The 19,197-nt window shown below is 46.6% G+C and overlaps 1 protein-coding gene across 11 annotated transcripts in view; it reads left to right on the top strand.

The window, feature by feature from the left end:
• The window catches only part of LOC146501191 (titin-like), a 171,660-nt gene that overhangs the window by 19,595 nt on the left and 132,868 nt on the right, over window positions 1–19,197 (top strand). For 8 of the 11 annotated variants that reach the window (XM_085135574.1, XM_085135572.1, XM_085135578.1 and 5 more), the window contains exons 27-56: window positions 9–269; window positions 358–618; window positions 1,082–1,345; window positions 1,488–1,748; window positions 1,846–2,106; window positions 2,446–2,706; window positions 3,344–3,485; window positions 3,583–3,751; window positions 3,999–4,230; window positions 4,440–4,724; window positions 4,828–4,947; window positions 5,081–5,269; window positions 6,464–6,967; window positions 7,259–7,759; window positions 8,088–8,132; window positions 8,477–12,136; window positions 12,925–13,203; window positions 13,406–13,972; window positions 14,185–14,466; window positions 14,543–14,821; window positions 14,907–15,188; window positions 15,265–15,543; window positions 15,636–15,923; window positions 16,019–16,297; window positions 16,393–16,674; window positions 17,378–17,656; window positions 17,774–18,052; window positions 18,173–18,451; window positions 18,539–18,826; window positions 18,915–19,193. In XM_085135574.1, coding sequence (XP_084991700.1) covers window positions 9–269; window positions 358–618; window positions 1,082–1,345; window positions 1,488–1,748; window positions 1,846–2,106; window positions 2,446–2,706; window positions 3,344–3,485; window positions 3,583–3,751; window positions 3,999–4,230; window positions 4,440–4,724; window positions 4,828–4,947; window positions 5,081–5,269; window positions 6,464–6,967; window positions 7,259–7,759; window positions 8,088–8,132; window positions 8,477–12,136; window positions 12,925–13,203; window positions 13,406–13,972; window positions 14,185–14,466; window positions 14,543–14,821; window positions 14,907–15,188; window positions 15,265–15,543; window positions 15,636–15,923; window positions 16,019–16,297; window positions 16,393–16,674; window positions 17,378–17,656; window positions 17,774–18,052; window positions 18,173–18,451; window positions 18,539–18,826; window positions 18,915–19,193 — 11,637 coding nt within the window. The remainder of the gene's footprint in view (window positions 1–8; window positions 270–357; window positions 619–1,081; window positions 1,346–1,487; window positions 1,749–1,845; window positions 2,107–2,445; window positions 2,707–3,343; window positions 3,486–3,582; window positions 3,752–3,998; window positions 4,231–4,439; window positions 4,725–4,827; window positions 4,948–5,080; window positions 5,270–6,463; window positions 6,968–7,258; window positions 7,760–8,087; window positions 8,133–8,476; window positions 12,137–12,924; window positions 13,204–13,405; window positions 13,973–14,184; window positions 14,467–14,542; window positions 14,822–14,906; window positions 15,189–15,264; window positions 15,544–15,635; window positions 15,924–16,018; window positions 16,298–16,392; window positions 16,675–17,377; window positions 17,657–17,773; window positions 18,053–18,172; window positions 18,452–18,538; window positions 18,827–18,914; window positions 19,194–19,197) is intronic. The other 3 variants (XM_085135571.1, XM_085135577.1, XM_085135573.1) reach the window with 2 other exon arrangements.

Here is a 19,197-nt window from a genome sequence, read left to right as displayed (position 1 = left end):
CTCAACAGCTGTCCAGATTGTGACACCAATGAAAGACAAACAGTGCTCCGAGTCTGAAAATGTCACCTTCGAGGTCGAGGTCTCTCACCCAGGCATTGATGCTTTCTGGACCTTTAAGAGGCAGCCGATTAAAGCTGGTTCCCAGTACAAGATGGAGTCCAAGGACAAGAGGCATAGGCTCACGGTCATGAATGCAATGAAGGATGAAGAGGGCGAGTACATGTTTGCTGCTGGTGAGAAGATGTGCAGTGCTTCACTCACCGTAACAGGTACGCAAAACACACTTTTATTGCACGCTTAAAAAGTTCAGAGAGGATTTCTGTCACCAGGCAGTAACTGGCTATCTCCTGTCCCCAGGTGGTGCCATTAAGAAGCCCCTACATGATTTGGTGGTAGCTGACTCCCAGACCGCTGTGCTGCAGTGTGAAGTTGCTAACCCATCCGCAGAGGGCAAGTGGCTAAAAGACGGTCAGCCTGTTGACTTCAACGAGAACGTGCTGAGCGAGGTGGACAGTGCTGTCAGACGCCTCGTTATCATCATCACTAAGGCCACTGACATTGGAGAGTACACTTACCAGGTCGCCACCTCCAAGACCTCAGCCAACCTGAAAGTCGAGGGTAGGTCCAGCTTTCACCATGGAAACACACACGTAGATCATACAGCCATCAGGAGGTTAGGAAGCTGCATTTGTTTGTGAAGGTGCTTAAAGTGTTTCTTTGAACATGGGCTGCGTCTTTATTCATGTCCAGTCCAGTTTTCAGAGTAATTATATTTTTCTTTCTTATGTCTCTTCACTGAAATATTGTGTCAACACATAACAGACAACTGAGCAAAGAACCAGTTTGCACTTGTTACCAGCAACCTGCCATAAAAACACACCATTTGTTGACTCTATGAGTGCAGACATTTCTTCCAAATGATCAAATGATACTTTAAATTTAAATCATTTAGATCTGGTCTGCTGACTCGTACCTGCCCACAGCAACAACCACAAAGACCCACCCTGTCAGAGTTTAATTCTGCACTCAGCCACTTCACTTGTTTAACCGTTACCTTGCCTCTTGGTGTTTTTCTCCACAGCTGTCAAAGTCAAGAAGACCCTGAAGAACCTGAATGTAGTCCAGACTCAAGAAGCCACGTTCAGCCTTGAACTGACCCATGAGGATGTAAGGGGAGCACAGTGGATCAAGAATGGCGTTGAGATCCAGCCCAGTGATAAATATGAAATCAGTGTTGAAGGCACACTTCACACATTGAAGGTCAAGAACTGCAGCACACATGATGAGTCTGTTTACTCCTTCAAACTGGGAAAACTGTCTGCAAGTGCCAGACTCAATGTGGAAAGTAAGTATTAACTATTGATTTTGGAATAAAACACAAAAAGCTTTTTGGCTCGGTCCCTACAAGGTTGTGAAATTTACCTAAACCACATGGGACCTCTAGATTCCTAAAGCTTTTTACCAACAGAAGACCTCTTTTCCCACAGCCATTAAGATCCTGAAGAAGCCAAAGGATGTGACAGCACTGTCAGGAGCAACAATTGTATTTGAAGTTGGCATCTCAGAGGATGACATCCCAGTGAAATGGATGTTCAATGACAAAGAGCTGGTGTCTGACGAGCGCTACAGCATCGTCTCTGAGAAGAAGAACCACAAGCTGATTGTCCACGACGTGGACGACAGCGTGCAGGGCAACTACATTGCTGTTGCAGGACAGCTGCAGTGCAGCGCTCACCTCATTGTTGAGTGTAAGCATTATCACCTCAGTAGTTTTTGGACGTAAAAAATGCTAAAACACAGGCCAAGGTCACGTTAGGACTAAACATGTCTGTATTTTACTCTTAGCTCTACGTGTCACAAGGCCCATGAAAAGCGTGGAGGTCACAGAGACTCAGGTGGCCACATTTGAATGTGAAGTTTCTCACTTCAATGTCCCGTCCACCTGGCTGAGGGATGGTGTGGAGATTGAGATGAGTGAGAAGTTCAGGATCGTGGTTCAAGGGAAACTCCATCAGCTGAAGATCATGAACACCAGCAATGGAGACTCTGCAGAGTACACCTTTGTCTGTGGGAACGACCGCGTCTCTGCAACGCTAACTGTTAACCGTAAGTTACCATCAGTGAAACTTAAACCTTTAGATTTACAATGTATCAATTCATCACTTAGTTCTTCAGAGATGTTGCCAAATCATTACAATGTATCAAACCATGAAATGTCTTTAAGTAACTTTAATTGGATTCTTTCATTTCTCCTCTGAGTTGGAAACATTTTAGTTACATTCAGATTTTCTAATTGGATATTTATGACAAATTATAAGTATAAGCCACTTTAATTGATCAGATGTTTGCACTAAGGATGAAATTCCAGATTAAAAAACACAACTTTGTATTCTTCACTGTACTTAAACATCTCTTCAAACTTATTATCACTTTGCTGTTTTCCAGCTATTCTGATCACAACGATGCTTGAAGACCTGAACGCTCAGGAGAAGGACACGGTCACATTTGAGGTGAATGTGAACTACGAGGGAATAACGTACAAGTGGCTGAAGAACGGCGTGGAGATCCGCTCTACGGACCGCTGCCAGGCTCGCTGCAAACAGCTCACTCACTCTCTGAGCATCAGGAATGTTCACTTTGGAGACAGTGCCGAGTACACCTTCATGGCTGGCTCTGCAGTCACTTCAGCTAAACTTCACGTTGAGGGTAAAATGCTTTGATTCTAATTTAACTTTTCAATTGACTTTTCACATTAGATGTTTTTGGACTCCATCAACTTCAAATAAAATTATTTCAACACCTCACTGTGTTTTAGCTGGTTTTTAAATGTGTGTGTCTGTTGTTTGTCTGTACAACCATCTCCTTTACCCCTGAAAGACATTTAGAACTTACTGAAAGACTCTTAAAGCTTCTCTAATGGACTATCACGAGCAACTCTGAAATAACCAGCAGAATCTAACACATTTGACATGTAGACTCACTCACAGGACACTGAACTTTTCAAAGGACTTCTGGAAACTCCCCAAATAAGTTGATCCTCGTTAATGCCATAGGAACGCATACATGATTCTTTCTGTCACCACTAGAACCTCTAAAAGGTACCCTTCAGACCCTTTCTTACGGCCATTAATATTACTAATAGGCATTTAAAACTTCTTTCATGTGAACGTCCAAACTTCCCCAAGGACTCCTTGAATCTTGTTCTTAGTAGTACCTCCTCAATGAGGAAGAAAACCTTGCAGAGGACGACTAGAGCCTCTGGGCTGATGAGTGATTTGTTTCCATAAGGTCACACACACTGATAGATGTAGGTAAAGTAACTGTATCTATGTCCCTGTTTTAGCCCGTGTGGTTGAATTCACCAAACACCTGCGGGACCTGAAGATCACAGAGAAGAAGAGGGCAACATTTGAATGTGAAGTTTCTGAACCAAACATCCAGGTGATGTGGATGAAAGATGGTCAGGAGCTGGAGCTGTCCGACAGGTAGAGTCCTTGATAGTCAGTTGTGGGAACAATTACTGAGTTTTACCAACATAGGGATCAACTCTTAAACCTTCTACACCTTCTTTGTTTGCTACAGGTACAAAATGACATCGGACCAGTTTGTGCACCGTCTGGTTCTGCCCTCTGTGCGTCTGTCAGACGCCGGTGAATACATCGCTGTGGCCGGCTCAAGCATGTCCAAGGGCCACCTGGCAGTCGAGGGAAGAGATGTCAGAATCTCAGAGCCAGCCACCAGGGACATCACGGTAAGATTAGGAGGTAGACTCCATAAAAATGCACCAAATCCTGGGATTTTCATACTGTCTGTCAGTTTATGTGTGACGATGACAGAAATATTCTTCAGACACACTGCCGATCATTTAATATATTCTTTTTCAGATATTTTCTCCTGCAAAACACGAAGAGATTTCTTAATAATTATGACAATGATTATTTTTTAGAGATACTAGAAGGACGTTTCTGGTGTTGAGCTAATCATGTGGTGTTTTTCAGGTTGTTGAGAAGCAGAGAGCCACTTTTGAGTTTGAGGTGAACGAGGATGATGTAGAAGGTCACTGGCTGAGAAATGGAGTGGAGCTCCAGTTCACTGTGGAGGAGAGGTTCAATTATGCCACCATCAGGAAGCTCCACCGTCTCACCATCTCTGAGACCTTCAGGAGCGATGCTGGAGAGTACACCTTTTTAGCCGGCAAAAACAGGAGCTCTGTGAACCTCCACGTCAGATGTAAGAGCTGCAGTCCTGCATCAGTCCAGCACTGCTTTCCTTCTTTGCATGAAAAACCACTGGACAGTTTCTGAAAATAAAAGTGAAAAGCTTAAAAATGATACTTGTATCTGTTTTTAAATCTAATCTTTACTTTCCTCTATTATCATCAAAGTATTCTTTGACCAGAGGACCAAGCAGAGTATTCACCTTTCTTTCTTCTACTTCAGTGCCAGAGCCACCTCAGATCATCCGGGAGATGCAGCCCCAAACCGCGATCTCGGGCAGGTCAGTTCGCTTCTCGACACAGGTGAGCGGCCTTCCTCCGCCTCAGGTGTTCTGGTACAAAGATTCTGAGGTTCTGTCCACGAGCTACAAGTGCAAGTTCCTCCATGATGGAGATGAGCATACGCTGCTGCTGCTTGAAGTCTTCCCTGAAGATGCAGGCATCTATAGCTGTGAGGCCAAAAACAACTACGGAGAGGTGACGAGCTCTGCATCTCTCACTGTGGAAGGTACATACGCAGTGTTTTTCTGCTCTTTAGGCTTTTATTGGAATTACGAATTATTAGCCACCAAATCGAGTGATGACTCATGGTGTCTTTGTCTTTTCTGCAGTTCCGGAGGTGGTTGAAGCCGTGGCTCAGGTTTCCCCTCCGGTCCTCATCGCTCCCATGAGAGACCTGCTGATCTCAGAAGGACATCCTGCCCAGTTCCAGTGCAGCGTCTCTGGGGAAGGTATTGACCGTTACTCGCCTCCTTTACTGTCATACGGCATTTTAAATACTCATTGACCATAAATCCTCTCGCAGCTGTCATCAATGTGCCGTAAACAGTTTTTCCTGACTACGAGAAAACACTTTCTCTCCAGATCTGCAGATTTCTTGGTTCTGCAATGACAGAGAGATCAAACAGTCGGACATCTTCAGGATGTCTCATTATGATGACACCTGCCTGCTGGAGATTTCCCGAGTTCTCCCCAGCCATGAAGGAGAGTACTCGTGTGTGGCTACAAATTTGGCAGGAATGGTCACATGTGCCGCCACTCTGAATATTGATGGTGAGTTCAGCAGACGTTCGCATACTAATTGGATAAAACTGACAGGCTCTTACTGCACGTTCATCAGCTGCCAAGAAGGCCCCAAGTCGGTGCATGTTCCTCACAGGACTGTGGATTTCCTGTAAGACAAGGTCTGATATGTATAATGTCCAACTTATCGAGAACCGATAGTCAAAGTGTAACAGCACTCACTGACTACGGTGATATCATGATGGCAGCATGTAAGCACGTTCTGATTAGCCAGGTGTGCTTTAAGTCTCCCTCCATCCCTCTGGAGCCATGAGAGCATTGAAGTTACTTCAAGTAAGTAACAAGAAGTTACTTACTTAAAATATAAAAGGAAGCATCGATTGGCAAGCAAAGCAACCTTAACTGAGCCAATAGAAAGATGCATGGTTCAGCCGGTGGCAAGCATGTCAGCTGTACTGGAGATCGACGCTGCTGGCTGCACAAAGATTTTCCTTTTCTTTTAATATCCTCGTGGAGGACAGAGCCTAGCTTAGCATTCACAAATAAAACTGTTCAATATGTAAAAATTTAAAATGTCGATTCAGGACAAATCAAATCTGCAGCTGTCAGCGGCTAGCACTGACGCCACGTCAGCTCTTATACCATCGTGGGGGAAACCATGAGCCCTGCTCGTGTTACAGTCACTGTGTGCATGACGTGTCCTGGATCTTTGTGCAACCAGCCCTTGGATTGGAACGATTTTCCAGCCACTCCATCAAACTCAGATTTCATACTTTCAGTGCGATGATGTGAGAAACTGACTCGTTTCTGAAGCATGCAGCTGCTCCACACTGAATCTGCTCTTATCCTCACTGGAAGCATCATCTTAAAGGTCTCTTTGCAATGCATGACGTCTCCTCTCCAACACAAACACTATTAATGGTCTTTATTGCGAGACTGGAGTTCAGAGGAATGCCGCATGGTTCAGGCGCTGCTGGACTTTGGAAATGTTCCTCACACTCAAGCACGGACGTGATCGCTGGCTGTGTGTTTCTGTTTGTTGTTGTTCTGTTCAAGTCAAGCTTGCATGATTGACAGTGGACACCCACCACTGTCCACTCATCATTATTGATCCTCAACGCGCCACTCCCACTGCACTGTTGGCAACAGGCTGTGACAGTAACCTGGAGAAATCCGTAGTGATGATGTGTTGACCTAATTCTTCTACTCTTTCTTATTGCCCAGATAAAAAAGCCTTAGCTAGCGTGTCAAGCACCGGGGCTGAGGCTAAGCTATTTCAGAGACTGGAGGCTCAGAGTGGGAGTTTCAGCTCCCTGTCAGTGGGACAAACAGCCCACAGTGTTGAGTTTACTGAGACGATCACTGAGAGCTCCTCGGTGTCTTGGAGCACGATTGAGATAAGCTCGATGGAGAGGAGCTCTGAGAGCAGCTTTGACTTCAAACTCTCAGCCAGCCCGAAGCTGCTGATGGAAATGAGCGATGTCCGAGTGAAAAGTGGTGAAATGGCAGAGTTCAGCTGCTCATTCGACGGCCAGCCCTTCTCCGGGGTGGTATGGGAACATAACGGCGAGAGCCTGGTGGACACCGAGCGGGTGAGAAGCTCTCAGAGCGGTGGCTTTTTGTCCCTGGTCATCCAGGGCGTCGGTGTGGCGGACCAGGGCATGTACCGCTGCACCGCTACCAACGAACTTGGCCACAACAGCTCCTCTGCTCAGCTCACTGTTGAAGGTGGTTAATCTTTCTTTTTTTATCAGCCTGTCTCTCCATCTGGTCCATCCCACCTTTCCAGCTGCTCCTCCCGCTTAGTGCTCCCCCACCCCCATGGCTTAATATTTAATATGTTATCCTGTAACCTCTTGTAGTGTAATAAAATAACAAACCCTAGTCCAGTTTATCCTCCCCTCCTGTCAGCTTCGCTACGCTAACCTCATCATTCATCCTATTAACCTTTAGCATTTAGAGTCATGGCCGTGTACTCTGTGACCCCTAATTACTTTTCCTAACTCTATTCTTACCCAGCTAAAGAAGCAAATCTCAAAGCAGAAACCCCCATCCCTACCGATTCAGTGCGCAAAGTGTCACAGGCACACAGGGAGACCCCTAGAGGTCCCTCTGACCAAGACAAGCAGGAGGTGGTGGAGAAGCTGGGACCATCACCTCCATCTTCCCAGAGACCTTACAGCCTCATCAGCCTGTTGTATTTCCCTGACGTCGTGCCTAATGAATACCAAGGTCATCGCCCTTCCAGCTGCCCCGACTTCCTGATCAAACTCCCCCCTGAGCTGATCAGAAACAAAGGCAGCGGCTCCCTGAATTGCGTTGTGAAGGGGCTTCCCACTGCGTTTGTCATTTGGCTTTACAACCAGTTGAATGCTGAGGAAACTGTGTGTTACTCTGTGAAAAACGAAGACTCCTCAAGCTGTATAAACGTTAACAATGTGGGACCTGGAAAAGGGGGCTCTTACGTTTGCAAAAATATCAGCTCAGCCGGAGATGCTGAGTGCAGCACAGTGACGAAAGGTTGGCATCTGCATGCTTTTGGTCCTTCTGCTCGCTAAGGCTTCTTTACACCACTCATTCACACTGCTCTTCACCCACACAGCCAGCAGAGGCACACTTCTTCACAGGGTGACAACACTTCTTCAACAAGGTCATAACCACTGTGTGCTCACACCACTTAGTGTTTGAAAAAAGCGGTGCTGCACACTAAAAGACCAAACGGGAGCATGCACAAACGTCAGTTAAACGAGACAAAGAACGGACGGATGCACGAGCCACCACCGGTTCTAACAGTCTCCCGGGAAGCTTTAGGAATGTTTTTAATTTGTGAACATCTGTGTCTTTACAGTAACTACAGAGGAGAAGGTGACTCAGGTCCAGGAGGAAGTTAAAGGTAAATATGGCTTTTATCCGTCATGTCTCCATCCTTAGTCTTAGTTGAGAAGCTGTTTTTGTTCTTTGTCTACAGGTTGGGTTGGTAAGAAGTTCAAGGGCACTTTTACGAGTTTACTTTGATAACTGAATCAAGCTCAGAGTGGACTCGGGACTTTTATTATCTGACTCTGATCATGTTGAATTTGTTTCTTTGAATCCTGGATGCAGCGTTACAGACGTTTTTAGTCCAACATGTAAAACAGTGCTCCTGTACTGAAGATGAACTGAACTGCAGTTTTCCTGTTTTCAGCAGACTGTACTGTGGTTGCAGTGTGAGTGTTAACCTGTGATTATTCCACTCAGTCTTCTCTAGCTCAGCCGTCACAGTGGAAGAGGAAACCCAGGAGTCATACTTCACTGGCATAAAGTTAGCAGACAAAACCAAAACACTTGAACTCGAGCCAGAGTCTAAACGCTTCTCCAGCACTTTGGAAAAGAAAAAGGAAAAACCAGTTTTCCTGAGTGAACTTTGTCCAGCAGCGGTGACTGTCGGAGAGACGGCTACGTTTACCGTCAGAGTGTCCGGCTTCCCTAAGCCCACCGTCCAGTGGTGTCACAACGGGCACACTATAACCAGTTCGTCTGTGTATACATTTATTCACGAACACGATGAGTACAGCTTGGTGATCAACACAGTTCACGGGGAATGTGAAGGAGAGTACTCCTGCACGGTCAGCAACAGATTTGGCCAGTCAACCTGCACTTCCTACCTGCACGTTCAGGTGAAGGAGCCAGAAGAGGAGGAAAGAGCCGATGAGAGAACATTTGCAGGGACTGGTAAACGCCCAGAATTCACTAAAACTATCGAATCTCTTCAGCGGCAGGAGGGGGCTCAGGGTGTCTTCAGTTACACTGTGACTGGAGATCCTCTCCCTGAGGTCCAGTGGCTGAAAGGCACTTCCCACATCCAGCCGAGTGGGTTCTGTATCGTTGTGAACAACCCGGATGGATCCGGTTTTATTAACATTAAGAGTGTCAAACAGGAGCACAGCGGCATTTACACCTGCAAGGCCTCAAACCAGTACGGGGAAGCCTGTTGTGCTGCAGAGCTGCTGGTGTTCAGGGAGAAAGCTCAGGACACGTTAGTACAGAAAACAAAAGGTTTGACGATATCGATGGCAGAACAAACCGCAGAACTCCGATTACACCAGGAAAGATCCCGGTCTGAACACATGATCTATACCATTAGTACTGAAGACCGACAGATTATTCCCAGTGAAGAGGTGGAAGCGCTCAGAGAGCTCAGTATCTCTTCTGCCACCCTTCATCGGGAGCAGCTTACCCACCAGGCAGCGGTGCTGCAGTCCCATGAAATAGAGGAGAGGGTTTCATTAGCCCCCAGCCATCCACCTCAGGTCTCAGCTGTCCCTGTTAAACAGCATCACCTGGCTGCTTTCTTATCCTCAGTCCAGGAGAGACAAAAGATCACAGCGCAGCACTCTGAACGGATTCTCAGCCCCGAGGTAGTCGAGCTGCAGTCAGCCAAAGAGCAACCGCCCAAGATCGTGTCAGCTACGTCTGAGGAGGTCCTTCCCCTCAGCACAGTGAGAGCTGAGGCGCTGATAGGTCAGAGTCCAGAACACGTAGAGACCTCCAGCGAGCCGAGGCAACTTGTTACTAGTCACCAGGTCGAGCTCGCTGTACCTATCGCTGATGAAGTCTCAGAAGACATGCACAGACCAGAGGAGGAGAGGAGCTTCAGAGTCGCAGAGGGGGTAAAGATTTTATACTCGGCTCAGTATGCAGGACAGCTTCAACTTACAGAAGGACACACTGAGCATCTTCCAGCTTTAGATGCAGACATCAAAGGTTCAGCTGGCAAAGAGCAGCCGAAACCAGCGGTAGCACCAGTGAGTGAAGCCAGAGTGGCTTTATCCAAAGAGCAAAAGCTTGAAATACTAAGACCCGAGCAGGAGAGCATTACCCCGTGCAAAGACGTGGTGTATAATTCAGCCGTACAGACCGAAGAGAAATATGAGCTCTGTGCTGATCAAACAGGACAAGTGCCACATGGGGCATTTTCTGTAAGTGTGCTGCCACAGCAGGAAGGAGAACAGCTTCTGAATCTGCAGGTTATCAGTGATCAGGATGTTTTACTGTGTGAGGGAAGCTTGAGCAGTGAAAAACCTCCAACAGAACAAGCAGAAGCGAGGAAAAGTCCGACTTTGCTGCATTCAGTGACTCAAGAAGAACAGAGGACTGTCGTTTGTGAGCCAGCTTCAGAATTCGAAACAAAGATGAACGCCACCTCTGTGCAGCCAAAGCAGGAGTCGGTGCAACCAAAACGCCTTCAGTCGGTCCATTGTCTAACAGTTTTACCAAAAGAAGGCATACTCGCTGTCACCAATCCTGACCAGCAGGTGGCAGCACAGAAACTGGAAAAGGCTAGATGGCATGCAGCTACCTCAGAAGAGAGAATGGAGGTCACTGCGGACTACCACAAAGATCTTGACATGTCTGTGATCAGCGCTCGACCACAGCCGCGTACTGAGTCCAGGCCTCTACGCCGCCTTGCTGTGTCCTCCCAGCCCACGCAGCTCCCCAAAGAGACTCCTTTTGTTACGAGCGTCACGCCACAGCGAGCATTAGTCCAGAAAGAGGATTACTGGAATATCATGCAGTCTTTGATCATCACAAACAATCAAAGTCTGGAAGAGGGTCACACTACGAGCTTTGAAACTGATGAAAAATGTAAGCCGGAGATTAAAATTGAGGCCAAGATACCAAAAAAGCCAGTTTTCATAGAGGAAAAAGCAATGGCCACCGAAAGCTGCACTATCTTAGAGGCGGCTGAGGAGGACTTTGCAGTCCAGATCCAGGAAGGTCAGTCAGTCCGACAGTCAGTGTTTCTAGAAGAAAAACAAGTCATCGTAGGAGAGCGGTCGAGTGAGATCCGTAAATTCGAGGGCTCCGCGGTCAGTGTTAAGACACAGCCTAAAGGGTTTCTGTTCGTCCCAGAGGCTCAGGATGCTCTGACTCTACCGAAGGAACTGAATTTCATCATTTATGCCCCCAAACCATCTCGTTTGAATGTACGACATCAGCTCAGAGATGCTCTTCACTCAGCTGTGGCCAGTAATCCACCAGTTTTACTGGCTGATGTTGTTGGAAGACTGGAGGCAGCGGAGGTCCATGAGGTCAAGGTTCAGCGAGAGCCCAGGCAGGCTGCATGTACCTATCTGATCACATCTCCAGGTTCCCCCCTGGAGATCACGCTGACCTTTGAAGGTGACTACCCTCAGACAGCTGACCTTAGGCATGAACTCCAGGTAGCTTTGCATGCTATGGTTTCCCAAGAACAGCCAAGTCTTACATCAGAGCAGCCGGGCACCATGCACATTGATAAGCCTCAAAAAGTGCAGGTCAGCTCAGCGTCCTCCAAGGAGGTGTTGTCTTCTGTGGTGGACTCTGTGGTGGTGGCAGAGAGCGCAGGCAGTTTACTTCCTGCTGTATCTCAGTCTGCAGCTCTGACGACAGAAGCCAGGGCTTCCTTTCAAAGTGCGACACTTCAGAGCCGAACCGAGGTCCACGAGTCCAAGAGCAGCAGGACGGTTAGATCAGAGAAGGACGGCACAGTGTGCCAGGCTGAACAGCAGGTGGACATTTTTGTCCACAGAGAAACCAGAGAGGAATATCTTTCAGAGGCAATCATGATCAGTGAGTCCTCGGACAGTATCACTGATTATCCCGTCATCGTAGATGTTCTGGAGGATGTCTGCGCTGAGGAAAATGGCAGGGCTGTGCTTACTGCCAGTGTTAAATACGTCACCAAAGTGAGCTGGTTTTTCAATGGGAAGCTGGTGAAATCTGGCAAAGAGTTCAAGTGTTTTAAAGACCGTGACACATACACACTAGTCATTGACAAAGTTGTCAAAGACCGCCATCAAGGAGAGTTTGTCTGTGAGGCTGAGAATGAAGTCGGCAAGACTACGACATCTTCGAGGCTGACTGTGGTGCCACGAGGTTTGATGATGGGAAATTCTTTGATATCATCATCATCCACTAACTTCACGCTGTGGTGAACGTCTGCTGTCTGCAAACCTCAACCAAAGTTTAGCAAATGAGCACAAAGGCAGAACTGAAAATGGCTTACAGCCAGCGTAAAACTGACTAACGCGTGCACTTATGTCCGCATTTTTATTTTGTTAAGTACGAACACAACGATAGCAGAAGTGCTGCCACGCGTGTGGGCAGACAGACCAGTGACGCCTCGTCGAACTACGAAATAAACACAGTGAGGAAAAAATGTCTCGTTAGAAAATATTTGAAATTTCAAAAAACAAACATTTTCAGAAGTATTTGTGGGAGTTTGCTTGTTAGCTTTTCTTGTTCCACTTGAACGCTCAGGTGGCCGTCCAATGAGAGGACGCCGCCAGCCCACAGCGCGTTTACCTGGCGTGCAGTTTTTTTCAAAAGCAAAGAATTTGGACTTTGAGGCTTTCAGCAGACAGCAGTGACATGATCCCACTCCATCTACTCCTCTTCACAGCCAACAGTCTCCTCTGACCACACGCCTTTAATCATTCATGTTTGCACGCCTTCTCTCCTTTTGTCGTCACAGACTTCCTGTTCATCTCTTCAGCCTGTGTGTTTTTTCTCCTCCACTTTCATCCCACCATAACTTTGTGTGTCACTTTCCATCCCAGGTTCACGTCATCACCGTCTCCAGTACAAACACTAATTTTTGTTTCATTTCAGCACCTGCTGTGCACTCACATGTTCTTGTTGCCTCTCTCTCTTTGCACACACAGTGAAGCCTGTGTTCAGGCACAGAATTGTCCCAGTGGAGATAAACATCGGCAGCTCTGCCAAGTTTGAATGTGAAACTGGGGACGCTCCAAACGTGAGCTTCAAGTGGTTCAAAGATGGACACCCCATCAAAGGGGGTGAAAAGTGCAGGATTATCAGTCGCTTCAGCTCCTCCTCCCTGGAGCTTCTGAGGACAGCCAAGGATGACAGTGGTGAATACACCTGCAAGGCGTCCAATCAGCACGGCAGTGATGAATGCTCCGCCTCCCTCAGTGTCACAGGTAAGAGCCGTGCATTTTTCCTTCTTCTTGGCTGGTTGAGTTGGGAACTCCAGTTGTTGTTATTCCCCCTCCGAGGGGATGATGGCGCGTTTTCGTCTTTGTGCTGGCGTTTTGTTTGTGTAATTGTTTCTTGCCCTGTTGGTTTGAGTTCGGTTAAGGTAAAACTTATTAACACTGATTCTCTTCTTCTTAATCCCTGTAGAACAATTTCCTCCTGTCTTTATAAGTACACCTGACCCTCAGACTGTGTATGTTGGACGGAGGGCTGTAATGCAGTGTGTAATAGCAGGAACTGCTCCTCTGAATGTTGTCTGGCTTAAAGACAGCCAGGCGTTACCCAAAGTGCCCGCACACTACCAGAGCTCTTGTGAAAAGAATAAGCACACTCTTGAGATACCCAGTGTTGAGGCAGCTGACCGCGGGCTTTATGTGTGCAACGTATCTAACAAAGCTGGGACAGCTGAGTGCCACACGGAGCTGTGTGTTATCGATAAACCCAACTTTGTAAGGCCCCTGGCTTCAGTCGCCGCCGTGGTCGGAGCTGCTCTGCACCTTGAGTGTCAGATGGATGAGGACACTGGAGTAACTGTCACCTGGACCAGAGATGGCAAAAAAGTCCACCAGTCTCCCGACTGCAAACTGTTGTTTGAGGATAAGACAGTTACTCTTGATATCCTAAAGACCACACTGAAAGATTGTGGAAATTATGTGTGCACAGTGGCAAACGAAGCCGGCAGTGCGTCTTGCTCCACCACGGTGAAGGTACAAGGTAAGAGCTATCTGGTTAAGTTTCAGGGAAACTGCAGCATTTGTAGCTTTTGCAAATCTGCAGTCCTGGAAGTTAACACAGTTCAATTCTCTGGTGTCCATTTTAGATGATAGACAGCAACTTAAATCTCTCCTCTTTCATTGCGTGGTTGCTGTTTTTAAATGCAGTCTTTGACTTCACAATAGCTCTTTGTTAACCACACACCTCTGCAGAGCCACCGGTCTTTGTAAAGCGGCTGGAAGCCACAACGATTTGGAAGCAGGGCAGCACCGCTCGCCTGCAGTGCACCGTCAAAGGATCTCCCGAACTCCACAGCACCTGGTTCTTGAATAACAGTGAGCTGTCCACTGGTGGCAGACATGCTGTCGGTCTGAAGGACGGTGTCGCCACTCTCGAGATACACGATGTCCTGTTGACTGACAGTGGAAACTATACCTGTGAGGTTCTCAATGAGTGCGGGTGTGAAAGCTGCAGCATTAAAGTAACAGTGAAAGGTGTGTAGAGTTGTTGGCAACAAAAGGCCCAAGTCTGTGCAAAAACACATATAACCGAGCTGTATGTTCCCTTTAGAACCTCCGTCAATCAGAAAGGAGTTACTGTCCACTGAGGCGGTCAGAGGATCGGTAGCTGTGCTGGAGTGTGAGGTTGCAGGCTCTGCACCGCTCGAAGTGTCTTGGAAAAAGAATAAGAAACGCCTGTCCTCAGATAAGAAGTACAGCATAGTGTCACAGGGATCGCTGGCCTCTCTGGAGATCCAGTCCTTTGAGAGCGCCGATACTGGTGAATACGAATGTGTCGTATCCAATGAGGTTGGGTCAGCAACCTCCAAGTCAGTACTTAAACAAAAAGGTTAGTGGTGTAAAAAAGGAGTTTCATTACAACGTCCCACAGTCCTGCAGGTGTTGACATTATGATCCCAATCGTGTTATTTCAGAGCCACCTGTGTTCTCAAAGAGGATTGAGAGCGCTACAGCAGTTTTGGGGAATACAGTGAAATTACAGGGAACCCTGAAAGGGTCAGTTCCCATCACCATGAAATGGATGAAAGACTCTGAGCTCCTCAGAGATGATGATCCCAATGTCCAAATGTCCTTTGTGAACAACATCACTAGTATTTCCTTCTCGTCGGTTGAGCTAAAGCATGGTGGAAAGTATACATGTCTCGCTGAAAATGAGGCAGGACAGCAAAAATGTGAAGCTACCTTAACTATTCAAGGTTAGAAAACATTCCCATTACGAGTGTCTTCAGAGCTCAGATCTGTTTGTTAAGTGTAAAATTCAATGTGTTTTAGAACCTGCTCGGATTTTAGAGAAAGCCGCCTCCATCAGCGTGACTGCAGGCGACTCTGCCACGCTGGAGTGCACCGTTTCTGGAAGCCCTGAACTCAAAGTGAAATGGTTCAAAGACGGCAAAGAGATGATCGGCGGTCGTAAATATAAAATAGCAGTTAAGGAGAACACTGCCATTTTAAAGATTCTCGCAGCAGATAAAGGTGACACTTCCGAGTACAAGATGGAAGTGTCCAATAAAGTTGGAAAAGACGAGTGCACGTGCTCGGTTACAGTTATAGGTCAGTTTTAGTCAATAAAACATCATCAATATCAATTTGTCCGATCAGCACAAGTGGAGCTTGTAATGTGTTTGATATACTTCCCTACACAGATCGTGCAGTTCCCCCGTCCTTCACCAAAGCTCTAAAGAAAGTGAATGGGAGCATTGGCAGTAATATCACGTTGGATTGCAGGCTTGCTGGATCGCAGCCGATGGCTCTGTGTTGGTACAAAGACAATAAAGAAATCCACAGCGATGCAAAATATAAGCTTGATTTCAGTGAGAGTACAGCCTCTGTGACAATAACTGGCCTGGATCAAAGCGATGGTGGAGTCTATACATGCAAAGCTTCTAATGATGCTGGAGAAAAAGAAACCAGTGGTACTCTCTCCATCAAAGGTCAGAGAAGCTGCATTACCTCACGTTAAGCAGTAGCACAGGCTTAATGACAGGGTGTGAACTGATTTGCTGTATTTCTTCCCAAATGACTCCAGAACCTCCAGCCTTTACCTCGAAACCTGAATCTCTTGATGCATCCCCGGGATCAAATGTTGTCTTAAAGTCTGACTTTACGGGATCGGCTCCACTTATCGTTAAATGGTTCAGAGAGGAGAAAGAGATTTTCACTGGGGGGAAGTATTTCATAAAGAAAGACTCCTCTTCCAGCTCCCTGGAGCTTCATTCTGTGAAGCCCAGCGACTCTGCCAAATATACATGCCAAGTATCCAACGACGCTGGGAAGGTCGACTGCACTGCAGCGCTCTTCATAAAAGGTGCAGAAAAGCTGCTTTCTTTGAAAAGTGTTAAAAAGCTGTTTGCCTTTAATTAACCTCTTTATCGCATCTATAATTGTTACTCTTAATTACAGAAGCCCCAACATTTACGATGAAGCTTGAACCTTCAAAGCTGCTGAAAACAGGACAGCCTCTGAAGTTGTCCTGCAAAGTGCAGGGCACTCCTGTTATTACTGTCACGTGGTTTAAAAATGGCTCAGAAATGGTTTCAGACCGCAGACACAACGTGACCTTCGACGGCTCGTTGGCCACTCTGGAGGTTGAGAGTTGCTCTGTAGAGGACAGTGCAGATTACGTCTGTGTGGCGTCCAGCGAGGCCGGCAGGGAGCAGTGCAGCAGCTGTGTAACAGTGAAAGGTTGGTTCACTCTTCACCGGTCAAAGACTCCGTTTCCAACACCAAGATTAAACCTGGTTCAAGGCGCAGGTCTCCATCTAGGTTTAGTTTGTGAAACTAATTGATTTTACTCCTGTTGCTGTCCTCAAACATTAGATTTGTTTCCATCTCAAGTCTGGTCCACAGGGTTTTCTCACATGTTCGGTGCTGCATGCATTATATGGACGTCAGTGCAGGTTTAGTTACTCTCCATCAAAGCAGAGACTCCCAGTAATGGTATATTTGTAAGAAGCTAGGAGGGGATTACTGGGGTAACTGGGGATTACTGTCAGCCATGTTATTAACAGCTGACCTTTCGTACAGATGTTTAATGGACAGACTGCATTAACTGACAGTGTGAACTTGTGTTTTGAATATGCCGTGCTAACCCTTTAAATTAAAAATAAAGAGCCAAGCAGGTTATTCAAATGCTCTGAAATGTCCATGTTTTATGAGCGTGTGTTGGCCCTTTGCCTCAGCAGATGGTCTAAAGAAATAACCCACGACACATTACCTGTAACCCAAGGATTACTAGTCATTTAAAAACCATTGTCCGGTTCACTGTTACTCAGAAAACCTAGAAACTAGAATTTAAAGGCTGAATGAACTCTGTGGACCAGACTAGACATCAGACTAGAATTATTTCTTCATGCCTGTAAATGTAATTTTATTCTCTGTTTTTTAGAGCCTCCACTGTTTGTGAGGCCTTTTGAATCAGCTGAGCTTGTTACGGAGTCTGAGATTATCTTGGAAGCAATCGTTTCAGGTTCCCCTCCATTTGAAATAAGCTGCTTCCTCAACGATAAGCTGATCAGAAATGACAAAAGACATAAAATCAGTGTGGAAAATGACACAATCACGCTTCAGATCTCACACTGTCAGACCGGAGATGAAGGAACATACAAGTGCACTGTTTCAAGCGATGTTGGGGAGACGTCTTGCTCTTGCCAGATTTCTCTGAAAGGTTTGTGGGGGGAGAGTTTGCCTCGCTGCATGCGTCCACTGTCATTGCAACGGTTTAGGATTTCAGTTTCATTTAGACTGCCTGTGAATGATAACAACATATGTGTTTTCCCACTAGAACCACCATCATTTGTTCAAAGACTAAAGGATATGTCCTGTATTGTGGGCTCTGAAATCTCCATGAAGTGTATGTTGTCTGGGTCACTTCCCATGACTTTGTCCTGGATCAAGGATGATCGTGAACTTACGGAAGACGAGCATTTTAAGATGTCCTGTGAAACCAAAAGTGCCATGTTGAATTTGAAAAATGCTCAGTTGTCACATGGCGGGAAATATGTCTGTCAGGCGCAGAACAAAGCCGGGACTCAGAGATGTGCCGCAGTGCTCATAGTGACAGGTTTGTACGATGTTCGTGGGTCCTAATCGTCCGCTTTTGCCTTTGTGTCGAGCTTGCCGCTTCATTTGTCGCATGCAGCGCAGTGATCAAAGTTGCCTTTGAATCATTTTGTTATCGCAGAGCCAGCAAGTATTTCAGAGCACCCAAAGTCCATCAGTGTAACCCATGGCGACCCAGCCAGATTTGAATGCAGGTTTTCAGGCACTAAACCGCTGAAGGTCAGATGGCTTAAGGCGGGAAAGGAGCTGGCGTCAGGACAGAGATACAGAATACAGAGCACGGACACGAGCTCTGTGCTCACGATGACACAAACAGAGAAGAGCGACGGCGGTGACTACACTGTCGAAGTTTCTAATGTTGCTGGGCACAGTTCGTGTGACGCATCACTTACAGTCTTAGGTCGGTTTCCCAAAGCTTTGTTGAATCTGTTTGCAGCTCTTCCTACAGTCACCCTTACAATGTTTTTTTCCAACTTGTATGTAATAGATCAGATTATTAAACCGTCCTTCACAAGGAAACTGAGAGAGACTGAAGCTATAAAAGGATCGTGCGCTCGTCTAGAGTGCCTCGTATCTGGTTCTCTGCCGATGACCATACAGTGGTACAAAGATGAAACAGAGATCCAGACTTGTCAAAAATATAAATGCACGTTTTTCGAAAATGTTGCTTTCCTGGAAATCGGCTGTCTCGACAGTAGAGACGGTGGGAGCTACACTTGTGTGGCTGAAAACGAGGCAGGATCTGCCCAGTGCTCCGGGGTTTTGTCTGTTAAAGGTTTGATCTCATGCATCATCAGTAGTTTTTCATAGTTTTTTACAGACTTGTGTTGTATGATGGCATTTTGGGGTTTTTCCACCAACAGAAGCACCACGCATTCTCGAAAAACCGGACTCCAAGAATGTGCTGCCTGGATCAAAGGTTAGGTTTACTCTTCGTGTCTCTGGCACACCTCCGCTCGCCATCAAATGGTTTAAAAACAGAAAAGAAATCCTTCGGAGTGCCGAGTGCTCTGTAATCAAAGACAACACTTCAAGCTCCCTAGAGCTCTTCTCTGCCAAAACCTCTGACTCTGGAGAGTATGTCTGTGAAGTCCAGAATGCTGTGGGCTCCGCTTCATGCAAGGCAGCACTCTTTGTAAAAGGTTC

The sequence above is a fragment of the Neolamprologus multifasciatus genome, chromosome 16, assembly GCF_963576455.1.
Source record: "Neolamprologus multifasciatus chromosome 16, fNeoMul1.2, whole genome shotgun sequence".
In the NCBI taxonomy this organism is placed as follows: domain Eukaryota; kingdom Metazoa; phylum Chordata; class Actinopteri; order Cichliformes; family Cichlidae; genus Neolamprologus; species Neolamprologus multifasciatus.
Note: the sequence above shows the minus strand (reverse complement) of the source record. Positions and strands in the feature narration are given on the sequence as shown.